The following is a 13,435-nucleotide window of genomic DNA, read 5'->3' on the forward strand; positions in this document are numbered from 1 at the left end:
TTATCTGAGCTTTTTAATAGAGTAGACATGTATATAGATGTAGTATTTTGTCAACAATATTAAATATATTCAGTGTCACTACTTTTCATCGCGGATTGAGAGTTTACTATGCTTAGTAAATCGCTGCTGTTTTATTAAAGGATAATAAAATGTGTTAGCACAACATTTAGTATTTTTATTCAATCTGCGTTTGGGAGTTCCCGTTGACCGTTGCGCAACAGCCTTCATTTGGCGGCGCGCTGCGCGTCTCGCGTCGAGTGTGCAGGAACGCGCGCTTACCGCGGATTTGATCAGCAGCTTTCATGTGTAGAGGGTGAACACAAACGGGGGTGTGGTTTAGATCAATAACTACCTAAGCCTACAATAAAATAAAAAATACTGCAAAGCACTTCTAGGGCAGAGAGGCGGAGTCGATCAGATCCGGAGCACAGGGTCGCTTCTGTGGAATATATTTCGTTTCATTCGCTTTATTGAGATAATGACATTTTGTGGACGCCGATTCTCCAGTCGATGCTTCCAGACGCATACAGTTGGTCGAGGATGAGGAGGAAGAAGAGAAGTTCTCATTGAACTGGCGTTTTATTACAGTATGGGATGGATAGCACGTTTCTGTGGTCTGAATTTGGAAAAACTCAATCCTCATAGACTAATGTGTAGGTTCCCTGCAGCGCGGTGTATTTAGATCTACAGTCACTGACTTACATAAGAGCGCTTTGTGTGAGGAATTGCGCAAAGAAATCCTGCCGTTTAACGCGTAAGTACTGGGTCTATTGAATAATGTAAAATGTGTTCGATATTATTATTTCAAAGACTACTTTATCTGTCTGAACATGCCTCATCTTTTCCTCCGCGTTATCAGTATATGTTCCTCTTTTATGTCTTCCGTCCACTGTACATTTGTATTTTATATGTATTAGAATGGGTAATTTAACAACTATAATGACAGAACATTAACTAAAAGGGCGAATGAATCTCACTGTTTCGCGATCTCTTTAAGATGTAATCCATAAAGCTGTCAGTGGGTTTGCGAGTAGTGCGCATGCGCATTCGAGTGTTTTAAATGGAGCATTTCAGTGTTGATCAGTGAGGGGTACAACAGCTCATTATGTGATGTTCACGATCTATATTAGTGTCACTGCAGCAGACAGATCATTTGCCTTGTTTAAAGAAATAAATGAGAGCTTTTCCCCCAAAAGAGAACTACTTTATATTAGTTCACATTAGAAGGTGTGTTTCAATTTTATTTTGAACATTAACTTTCAAATTACAAGAGATTCTTTGAGGCTTGTATATACATAGGGTTTGCACTTATGTCACGTTTTGGTCAGTTACCCGGATACGCATCCATAGTTGCAAAACTCGGATGTAAACAATAGCATGGATTGTACAGTTAATGTAGTTAATATATTGTTCTGCTAATTTATGCTGTCTAAACCATGGAAAAAACGTGTGGAAGCTGCTAAACCATATACAGAAGTACTTAGCAAGCAGGCAAGGGTGCAATATTTGGACAAAGTAAAGTTAATAGTTGGTACAGATACATACCAGCAATATTAATTAAGATTTTAGCCTAATCTAATATTTCAACTTCCTTACTGGAAATAAGAACAAACACAAATGTTGTCAAGATTCTTGCCTTGGAAAACCTAGTTCAGTTTGGCCAACCATAAACGCCTTCTGTTTTTTTAGACAGTTTTTGCACTCTTCTCCTTGATTTGTTATAACTTTTGGCTGTCTATAGTACTCCAAATGTTTTTCCCAGTCCGACCGAGTAGTAAAGCCCAAAACATGACAATAAATGACCATTTTCAGCACCAATAATCAGCAAAATATGCAAGTTTTGTTCGTTTTAGTGGCATTGTTTACCTTCAACATGGCCGATTGATGACAAGTTGTGAAAACACTATTTAGTTAATACAATTGTAATTATAACGATGAATAACATTTGCCTTCTTTTCTCAAAAGGTTTGGACCCAGAGCTGTGAACACTGAGGACAAAGGCTCTTCTCTTGATATAGAAAAAGTGTTCATTTTTATTGTTTACCTGGATGAAATGTACACTGATGGGACATACAGCAAAGGACACACCTAGCAATTTTGTCTCTGAAAGATCATTAATCCAATAATTAGGATCTGCCAGTCATTCCTGAGGCTCACTGGGATTTATTTAGAAACTGAAAACTGAGAAACTGATTGCACTAAATGAGTGACATAAGGTGTACCACAACTACAAAATGATGAACAACACTATACAAGACAGAAACATGTTCACAGTACAAGCAGATGTCATATTTCATGCTGCAAACCCTGACTCTCCAGAATCGCCTATCCCAGGTGAAGGGAACAACAACAATGTACCAGCCATGGGGAAAACAGGCATCCCAAGCATGGAAATACTTCAGGGTCTCCCGGGTACATGGGATACGTCAGAATCAGGAGGTTTAACTGACAATAGGAGTTTGGGAAACTACGGCGCTGTAACAGGTGCAGAATATGCACACGATGCAGTCTCTAGTGACAGTGGATTTCAAGAGCACATACAGCCTCTGGACTCATCTAGAGCACAAAATCTGGACCTCAGTTTGAGAAATACGAGTGAAGCTTCAAGTCAAGGAAACATTAGAGAAGAAACAAATGGAACAAAGGTAGCTTCCAGTTTCAGACCAGATAACGAGGAAATTGACAAATTCTCCAATGTCCTAAGAGACGGTGAGGTGGTTCGGAATCAGTTTGACATTAAAAATGTCTCCTCCACATCAAAGGACAGACATAATTCCTATTCAAGCTGTCAAGAAACGAGGTCACTTGAAAAAACTCTAGGATGCTTTATAAGTTCCTCTGAAGGAGCAGATCAGACTCGCTACAGAACATCGTTTGGACAGACTGGGCTGGAATCGAGCCCAGGGCTAAAGCAAACTGGATCTGCAGTGAGAGAAGCTCTATCTGCAAAAGAAGAGCCGAATTTAGTCATAGAGGTGGGCGGACAGAAAATACAAGCACACAAATCAGTATTAGCTGAGAAAAGTGATTATTTTAAGGCTAGGCTTTCTCGAGACATCCTGAAGGTGAAAGGAATGAGCTACAAGACCTTATCAGTGCTTGTAGATTACGTTTACTCCTCCCAGATGAGCGTAAGCAAAGACAACATTGTGGATGTCATCACAGGAGCTAAGATACTGCAGATGCCCTGTGCGGTACAAGCTGCTATCGACACCATATCCACACAGATCACACCTGAGAACTGCTATGAAATTCTAACGATTGCCAAAAAGCAGCGGTTGAATGAACTAAAAGAAACAGCCTATCGTTTCATGAGTGACAACTTTCTCCAGGTTCTAAGAGATCCGGCAGTCTACGGACGCCTCACAGGCTCGGAGAGAGATCTTATACTGCGCAAACGGATGGAGAGCCGCCAATGTCTGATGGTGGCGGAAATCAATGACGTGTTTGAGCGCGTAGGAAGTAGACCGCCCAGCAGAAACAGCAGCCGTCCCCAGAGTCCTCTCTCCATCACGTCTTTTGAGGACAATCACATGATCTACTACTACAATAAAAGCACTAAGGACTGGCACACCCTGACCGTCATGCCCGAAGACATCAACACCAGAGGCTGCGGTATATGTACCATGTACAACTACTTGTTTGTGGCCGGGGGGATCAGGGGAACTGGGGAGAAAAGCAAAGTCTCGGACAAAGTGTTCTGCTACAATCCTATTACGGACCGCTGGAGCGAAGTCCGACCCATGAACCAAGCACGAGCGCAACTCAAACTTGTGTCTATGGATGGGAATTTGTACGCCATTGGCGGGGAATGTCTTTTCACGGTGGAGAAGTATGACCCTCGAATGGACCGTTGGACAGCGGTGGCTCCTCTACCTAAAGGAGCATTTGCGGTGGCTCACGAAGCCACTACGTGTAACGGCGAGCTCTACATTTCGGGAGGGTCTCTGTTCTATCGGTTGCTGAAATATGACCCCAAAAGAGACGAATGGCAGGAGTGTCCATACAACAACAGCAGGAAAAAATCCACAGACATGGTGGCTCTCAAGAGCTTCATCTACCGGTTTGATGTAAACCGTGAACAAGGCATCAGCGTCTTTAAATACAACACCATCGTGAAGATGTGGCACGACTGCGCCTCACAGCAGAAGGGCTGCACGCTGCCATTTCGATGTGCCGTTATTGATAATTGCATCTACTGTGTGAATAAATCTCAGACTCTTCAGTTCAGCGTAGAAGAGGATGGAGGTCGATTCAAAGACGAGTCTCTAAAAGCACCTGTGGAGGCCAAAGGGATCTTATTCCCCTTCGTTCTCAGCTTGCCTGAGAGAGGTGGAAGAATTGCATGAGTAGGATATTTCATCCCTCGGATGACCCTTCGGAGTCGCTCCAGACCTGGAGAAAGAGAATGCCTGGTCAATATTTATAGATTAAACATTATCTCCAGAGAAGTTCACGGAGCCAGCACATAGTGCTTGAAACTGGAATGTGTTTCTTTGCATGGTAAGAACATGTGAAACAAATATATGTTGGCGCCTTAAAATCACAGCTCCACTATTCAACTTTAGGACATGAAAAAGTCGTACATTTATAGCTTGTTTGTGCAGTCTCTTCCTTCATTTGTTTTGTGTATTGGATAGTAATTTAGGTTGAACTTTGCTGCTGCAATTTGCAAAAAACGGTAAAAATACTTTCGTATAAAGGCCAGTTTACACTGCACCAAGGGCGTAGAATTTTGTAGGGATGCTAGGGACATGTCCCTACCATTATCCATTGACTACTAAATTGTCCCTAGCAATAATTTTGATTGGATGTTATCTTTGGAATTGAATTATTGATATTTTAATTATAAACACCATACTTTTTTTTTTGCTTATTTCAGTTAATTTGATAAAATTAGCGAGTTAAGCCAGTAGCACACACAGCTGAAGAAACGAAAAGCAGTGGAACAGACAAACCGATTTAACTGAGTGAATCATTTACACTGGAACTGCTCTGATTGATTCAAACTTGTGACTTCGATCATTCAGCAAAAAAAAAAAGATCAAAAAAGCCATTCATTTTTGAGTTCTACATTGCTTGTAATGATTTTAAAAAGCACTTTTTGAATCAGTTAAACCCTTATATCACACAATTATTCGCTTCGAAGCGCTCCAATCGGATCATGAATAATTTTATTTAGATAGGGACTTCAAAATGCGTAGCGTGAATCATTTAATTTAAATCGGGACTTCGGAGCAGATTCGTGAAATGTTTTATCTGAACTTCAAGTTTCATGAATTATTTGATTCAGATTGGGACTTCAGAGCATGGATCATGAATCATTTAGATCAGAACTTCCCCTGCTCGGAGCGGGTTCATAAATCTTCTGATTCAGATCGGGACTTCGGAGCAGGGATCATGAAATCATCATTTTAATTCAGGAATTTGGAGCAGGTTCGCGAATCATTTCACGAATTGAATAATTTACGATATGCACTCCGAGTCCAGGGGCCTCATTTATAAAACTTTCTTACGCACTGATTTGATCTTAGAGTGTTCGTACGATCAAATCCACGTCAAAGTACAGATTTATAAAAACCGTCTTTGACGTGGAAAAGTACTTATCTCCACGTCAGATTCCAGCTTGGCGTACGACCGTTTCCTTGTGGTAATGCCTGGTATTGCAGATAGTTCAGCCTCACTATAATTTGATTTCTTGCGCTTCTTTTTACTTGCCATTGTCACAGAGTTGTTGCTTTAGGAATGAGCTCATTTTATATGTTAATTAATTAAGCAGGGGCGTTTCGAAGGCGGAACATTCAGCTGCACACAATTCCACGATCATTTGTGATTTATAACCGAATGACTGGCGGACGCATGGATTTCGTGGTACGTTCGTTTTCTCTGAATCGCTCTTACGATCAAATCAGAAAAGTTCTTAGATAAAATCAAGGATGGTTTCTACGCAAGTCTTTATAAATGAGGCCCCTGATTTGAAATGATGGTTTGCAAATTATTATTCAGATCGGGATTTTGGGGTGCGGATCACGAATCATTTGATTTAGATCGGATCATTCTCTTGCTCAGAGTGGGATTACAAACCATTTTATTTAGATTGGGACTTCAGAGCAGGTTCACAAATAATTTTATCACAATTACCTTAAACCATTTAAATCAAATCGAGACTTTGGAGCATGTATCGCGAATCATTTGATTTAGGTCAGAACTTCGGATCAGGTTTGCATTTTTCTTGATATGTGCTCCGAGTTTTTAGCTTGAACTTGATTTTAGCTTGGAACTTTCCCTGCTTGGAGTGGGATAGCGAATCATTTGTTTCACATCAGGACTTCACTGCAGATTTGTGAATCATTTGATTCAGATCAGGACTTAGGAGCACATATCGCAAATCATTTCAAATCAAGACTTTGGTGGTAAACAACCAAAAAAAATTTCTTATTTTTTTATTAAACAGTAGAAAACAACCATAAAGGCAGTGCAGCAAAGAAAAAAAAAGAAAGTGGAAAGAAAGATAATGAACCATGCTTTTACTATAGTAAAATTGTAGTAACCATGTTTTTTGTATAACCACAGTTCTATAAATAACATGGTTAAACTATGGGTAGTGTAGAAAAACCACGGTTAATTAGTTTTTTGCTTTTTAATAATGGATGTGTTGCCAGGTTAACAAAAAAATGTCCCTACCGATGCCAAAATCACACCTACGCCCTTGCACCAGACAAACAGCCCTGACCAACTCCAACAGACTGCGAAAGGGGTAAAACCCTGATCCAACTAAACCCAACAAACTTTGTTGCCATTGATCGGCTTCTGTCAGTGCATTGTGAATTAGCATTAAAATGGCAATGAAGAGCACGAATAAACAATTAAAGCACATAATGTTATAATGTGACCCTGTTTCCTAGCAACAGATTCTATGCAAATAGACATTGAAGTACAATTTTTTGAACTACATAGAAAATCCTGCAAAAAATAGCTCTCAATTCTAGAACTTTTGATACAGCAGGGGTCAAAAACAAATGTCCTGAAGCAGCTGAGGGAGAAGCCATAATCTTTGCTAACATTAGAGCAACACATAGGGAAACATTAAGAGCACAAAGCACTTGACTTCTGTAACTGCTGCTACTTAAAGATTACTGGAACACACAACCCAGTTCATCTCTACAGCACACTCAGCAGCTCAATGGGCTCTGAGAGCCTTCTGGGTGAGATTTTAGCACTTGCATTGGGAGAAATTCCAGAAAGCAAAAAAAATTCTGAATCATTGCCAAAGATAAAAGTTGATATTTTGCAGGCAGACAAACACTGATTGAATTACATTCTCGTAAGCAATACATTGTTTGCAATGTGTATCAACCATTGGTGTTTTAGGATTTAACATCATGCTCTCAATTAAGTCTGCTGTTGATAAAAACTACAATTAGACTACAATTCTGCTGAACCCATCAAAGAGAGACAGTGTCACAAAACTCAAAACATTCATATGGTGCCCATAGCATGTAACAAGGCATTATAATGTCATTTTATAACTTGGATGTTGCATTCTGTGTAGATGCCCTGTGGTATTTAGCATCTAAGAGTATTTTACCGAGATATCATTGTTCATGGTTCAGTATTCCCCTAGACATTTCTGAATGGATGGAGAATGTGAAGTGAATAATAGAGGATGTGGACTTCATAAATGTTTCTTTAGTGTAATTCTGTTAAAATAAACAGACATTTGAATATGAATGTTAGTATGATTATGAACTTGAATGTTGGCTTTCTTTTTGAATCAACCCAATGTGCTTTAATCTCTTTTATAATGAAGCTGGACAAACAACACAATTCCAGTAAATAACCGAATCAAAATCAGTAAACCTCCTCCTACTTGGCAATGGTTCTCCAAGCATTTAAATGGGAAGAACTTCTGTCTGGATCCTTTTTCTATGACACTGGTCATTTTGGGTGTGAGATTGGGGCATTGCTTGCTGGGTTGCTCATGTGTATACAGCTAATATGCTTTGAAAACAAATGGCTCAATGGCTTCACTTTTTCCAGTGGCTTTATGTCAGTTTAACATCTCACAAACTAATGTTTTTGTGTTTACAATAAAAGATTGTTTGGTTTCCTGATTCATTGTTTTAACTGTTTTAGGTTCTGTTTTTTTGCCAAGGTTTTATGTACTGTAAATGCAGCTTTGCAATCTGAGGAAGCAGTATAAATACAGTTTGTCTTTAAGAGAGCATTGAGTGACCTGAGGTTAAGTGTCTGACTCAAGGGCACCGTGCAGATTTGGATAAATATACATTACTATTATCATTTATTAGGACTGGAATGATTATTTTTAAATATTTCTGTAGAGATTTCTGATCTCATCCTGCTTTAGGGTGTGAGATGATCACTAAGGTTTTTTTTTTTTGGAGTACTGATGCCATCTAGAGGATGAAGTCCAAAATTAAACTTCCAAATTTTTGTTAAATTGCAGAGGACCGGACTTTCCCTGAGAACTTGAGACTTAAGAATGAATCAAAAATAATAAATAAATAAAAAATCAATAGAAAAGATATGTATAAAAGTTTTATTTGGGTATTTACAAAGTACTACAAAAACGGACGTTAACAGCTTTTCTTTACTCACTCTTTCTCTCTCTCTCTCTCTCTCTCTCTCTCTCTCTCTCTCTCACACACACACACACACACAGTATGCTGATTTTACACATACTCTCCACAGTTGGAGATGATGACTTTCTGTTTGGTTTTGCCATCTTTTGATCCCTGAGCCTGAGGAAACAGTACAGATCAAAGCCATTAGAAAACAGATTTTAAAAAAAAATCAAGCTGATTTTTTTTTTATTCAGCAAGAATGCATTAAATTCATTAAAAGTAACAGTAAAGACTTATAATGCAACAAAAGATTTCCCATTTTAAATGCTGTTCTATTGAACTTGCTATTTTTCAAAGAAGCATGAACGAAATATTCATAACAGTTTTTAGCTTTGATTGAAAACAAAATCAGCATATTGGAATGATTTCTGAAAGACTGTGACACTGAAGACTGGAGTAATGATAGATGCTGAAAATTCAGCTTTGTTATTTTAAGAATAAATTACACTACCAGTCAAGATTTGTAATGTTTTTTAATCAGTCTCTTCTGCTCACCAAGCCTGCATTTATTTGATCCAAAACACTTCAAAAACAGTAATATTGTGAAATATTTTACTATTTAAAATAACTGGTTTCTATTTGAATACATTTTAAAATGTAATTTATTCCTGTGATCAAAGCTACATTTTCAACATCATTACTGCAGTCTTCAGTGTCACATGATCCTTCAGAAATCATTCTAATATGGAGATTTGCTGTTCAAGAAACATTTATTATTATTATTATTATCATCATCATCATCAATATTTAGTAAAGTACTTTTTTTTTTTTTTTTTTAAGTACAGCAATTATCTGCAATAAGTTTTGGTTACATTATACACTATACTATTAAGCCTAGACTTTTGGGGAAATTATAGAAATTAATACTTTTATTTAGGATGCTTTAAATTGTTCAAAAGTGATGATAATAGACATTTATAATGTTACAAAAGATTTCTATTCTATTTCTTTCTATTCATCCAAGAAACCTGAAAAAATTCTAGTGAAAAAAAATACTACTTTCAACATAATAATAATAATAATAATAATAATAATAATAATAGTAAATGGTTTTTGAGTAGCAAATCAAAATATTAGAATGATTTCTAAAGGATCATGTGACTGGAGTAATGATACTAAAAATCCAGCTTTGAAATCACAGGAAAATTACATTTATAATATATCCAAACAAAAAACTGTTATTTAAAATTTAAATATTTACTGTTTTTGCTGCATTTTGGATCACAGAAATGCAAGCTTAGTGAGCAGAAGAGACTCATCTAAAAAAACAAAGTCTTAGTGTTTAAAAACTTTTGACTGGTAGTGCATATTTGGAATATATTAAAATAGAAAAAACTTAAAATAGAGAAATTTTATGAAAAGAAATTCTAATCTAATTTCTATTAAAAATCTAATATCCCTCATTCAGCAACTCACCTCCATGGCCCGGAGTACATCCATGCCCTCTATGAGCTCTCCGAACACCACATGTTTGCCATCCAGCCAGTCTGTCTTATCAACGGTGATGAAGAACTGTGAGCCGTTACTATTGGCACCAGAGTTTGCCATCGACAGCTGACCTATGAACACATATGCAAACAACATGAGACTCTATATTCTGAATCGGTATTAACAAACAAATAAAATGATCCTTACTAAATATTCAGTTCTCAAAGTCTGTTGTGGACACTGTAAGAATCTTACAAAACACACACACCAATTCTCATAAACTAAAAACTCTTCTCACCTGGTTGTGTGTGCTTAAGGACAAAGTTCTCATCATCAAACTTGCGTCCATATATGGATTTCCCCCCGGTGCCATTGTGGTTGGTAAAATCTCCACCTTGGCACATAAACTGAGGAATGATTCTGTGGAAGCTGCTGCCTTTGAATCCAAAGCCTTTCTCATGTGTGCACAGACAACGGAAATTTTCTACAAGATAACAAACAAAACCGTGGTGATTTCACAATGAAACAAAAGCGACAGATCCTTTCTTTCAAATTGTTGAAAAGAAAAAAGGAGCCTCTAGAGTTTGTTTACTGATTCTGACCTGCAGTCATGGGCACAACATCCGCTCGCAGAAGGAAGAGCAGTCGGCCTGCAGGTTTGTTGCCGATCTTGATGTCCATGTAGACCTGTGGGTTAGTTCTGCCTTTTTTCGCTGGAGGTTCTCCCTGTACAGGAACACAAAATACAAATCAGAGAGTATTAACGATAAAGCTCAGAATATAAAAACTAAAACAGAACATCAGGCAATGAGCACAAATACCTACATTAACAGTCAAAAGCTTTTGAACAGCTCACCAAGCTTGCATTTATTTGATCCAAAGTACAGCAAAATATTTAAACTTTTTTTATTTAAAATAAAAGTTTTCTATTTGAATATATTTTCAAATGTGATTTATTCCTGTGATTTCAAGGCTGAATTTTTAGCATCATTACTCCAGTCACATTATCCTTCAGAAATCATTTTAATGTTCAGATTTGCTGCTCAAAAAACATTTATTATTATTATTTTGAAAACAGCTGAGTAGAACTTTTTCAGGTTTTTTTGATAAATAGAAAGTTCAGAAGAACATTTATCTGAAAAGAAGTCTTTTAACATTATAAATATCTTCACTTTTGATCAATTTAAAGCATCCTTGCTAAATAAAAGTATTCATTGCTCTAATTATACTGACTCCAAGCTTTTGATGGTATAGTGTATAATGTTACAAAAGCCATTTATTTCACATAAATGCTGATCTTTGGATCTTTCTATTAATCAAAGAATCCTAATAAAATGTCTTCATGTGTTTTAAATATTGATAATAAAAAAAAAAATTCTTGAACATGCTTGTACTAGTAATGATGCTGAAAATTCAGCTTTGATCACAGAAATAAATGACAAATATATTCAAATAAAAATCTATTATTTTAAAAAGCTGAATTATTTAACAATATTACTGTTTTTGCTGTAGTTTGGATCAAATAAATGCAGGCTCAATGAGCAAAAGAGACTTCTTTAAAAACTCTAAAAATCTTACTGTTAAAAAACTTTTGACTGGTAGTGTATAAACAAATATACCAAAATGACAATTTATCAGGCATTACCATTTTATACAAAAACCAACCAATTTAGGTACAACTTTCCCACCTCCTGTGTATTTGTACTGGCTGATTCCGCAGCTGACTCTGCCTCCTCGCTCTCCTCAACAGTCTTCCCTGAGAACTTCTTCAGCCAGTCGTCTTCCGACCACACTATGAACAGAACAACAATGAAATATACATTTGTGTTTCATAGACATATTCAGTGAAAGTAACAGAAAGATTTATGAATCACTCTACAAAAACCCCTTACCCGGTCGAGAGGAGCCTTCTTTAATTCTCATGGGTTTGGCGATGTTCACCCTGATGGTTCTGCCGAACAGCTCTGATTCATTCTGCAGAAAACAAAACCGCAATAGACATTAACCTGGACTCTTTCAGTGCACATTTTGACCATTTATGTGACTACAAGTCAGTGGTTCAATAACTCACCATGTTATCAATGGCAGCTGCTGCATCCTGGAGAAAATGCAGAGAAATTTAAGTGAATTACATATAATATATGATATATATGTGAACCAGTTGTAAGTAGCATTGATATATTTGTAGCAATAGCCAACAAATACATTGTATGGGTCAAAATGATTGATTTTTCTTTTATGCCAAAAATCATTAGGATATTAAGTAAAGATCATGTTCCATTAAGATATTTTTTTACATTTTCAACAGTAAATATATCAAAACTTAATTTTTGATTAGTAATATACATTGCTAAGAACTTCATTTGGACCAGTTTAAAGGCAATTTTCTCAATATTTAGATTTTTTCCACCCTCAGATTCCATATTTTCGAATAGTTGTATCTCAACCAAATATTGTCCCATCCTAACAGACCACACATCAATGGAAAGACTTATTTGAAAAAAATAACCTTATGACTGGTTTTGTGGTTTATGGTCACATATGATATTTAAATAAAGAGGGATTTAGTAGGTATTCACCTCTGCCAGTTCAAACTCGATGAATGCAAACCCCCTGTGCTTCTCTGTGGACAGAACGAGTTAGACATAATATGCGTTATTTTGTCGTACGTTAAAGCCATAAAACTGTTTCTGTGTTCAAGTGTGTTTTTGAGTCACAATGATAAGAGAGTATTTTGTCTATATTTGTTTGTCACCTGTCTCATAATCTAACGGGATCTGGATATCTGTAATGTCACCGAAGGGAATGAACGCAGCGTGCAACACTTTCTCGTCCACCTCCTCCGCCAGACCACCTGAAAAAAATAAGACCGTATATATGACTTATTATAGTATTTCATTTTCAACGCACTGAACGTTCAATTCAAGCTCATTTTTTATCTTCTAACGCTTTCCCAGCAGTGCGTTGTAAACGGAACCGCGTCACTAACATGCTTGTGTCTATGAGACTAAATTAGCGCACTGTGAGAGCGAAGCGATTGTTACTTTGATTGATAATTTTGGTGTTTTTCTTACCAACATAAAGCACACGTTTACTCGACGCCATCTTGATTGTAACCTTTGACTTTTGACTGCTTCCCTCGCCACTTCGAGACGATGTGTCGCCCTCTAGTGATGCGGAGAGCACATAACCAAAGGTACTTCTATACTCTTTGACATAACATCAAACAAATACACAATCGTCCGTTGTTCAGCTTTGGGTTAACAGCCGTACTGTTATGTATTTATGTAGATAAATCGCTAGTTTGTCAGATTTTCCCAGCTAATGAATAGATGTTTTTACTCATTGGATCGCCATATAAA

General features: G+C 37.1%; 2 protein-coding genes across 2 annotated transcripts; one reads left to right on the forward strand and one right to left on the reverse strand.

Moving 5' to 3' along the window:
* The first annotated feature begins 290 nt into the window (after positions 1–290).
* Positions 291–8,114, forward strand: kbtbd11 (kelch repeat and BTB (POZ) domain containing 11). Its single transcript, XM_073827084.1, has 2 exons — positions 291–754; positions 1,966–8,114. The coding sequence occupies exon 2, from the start codon at positions 2,235–2,237 to the stop codon at positions 4,347–4,349; it is 2,115 nt and encodes a 704-aa protein (XP_073683185.1). The 5' UTR covers positions 291–754; positions 1,966–2,234; the 3' UTR covers positions 4,350–8,114.
* Positions 8,115–8,541: 427 nt separating this feature from the next.
* On the reverse strand, positions 8,542–13,206 carry ppie (peptidylprolyl isomerase E (cyclophilin E)). Its single transcript, XM_073826634.1, has 10 exons — positions 13,148–13,206; positions 12,829–12,927; positions 12,653–12,696; positions 12,145–12,171; positions 11,966–12,047; positions 11,762–11,865; positions 10,676–10,799; positions 10,372–10,557; positions 10,062–10,204; positions 8,542–8,762 (listed from the first exon to the last, which is right to left on the reverse strand). Exons 1-10 carry the CDS (start codon positions 13,176–13,178, stop codon positions 8,694–8,696), a joined length of 909 nt encoding a protein of 302 aa, XP_073682735.1. The 5' UTR covers positions 13,179–13,206; the 3' UTR covers positions 8,542–8,693.
* Between the last annotated feature and the right edge of the window lie 229 nt (positions 13,207–13,435).

This window comes from Garra rufa, chromosome 21, assembly GCF_049309525.1.
Source record: "Garra rufa chromosome 21, GarRuf1.0, whole genome shotgun sequence".
Taxonomy (NCBI): Eukaryota; Metazoa; Chordata; class Actinopteri; order Cypriniformes; family Cyprinidae; genus Garra; species Garra rufa.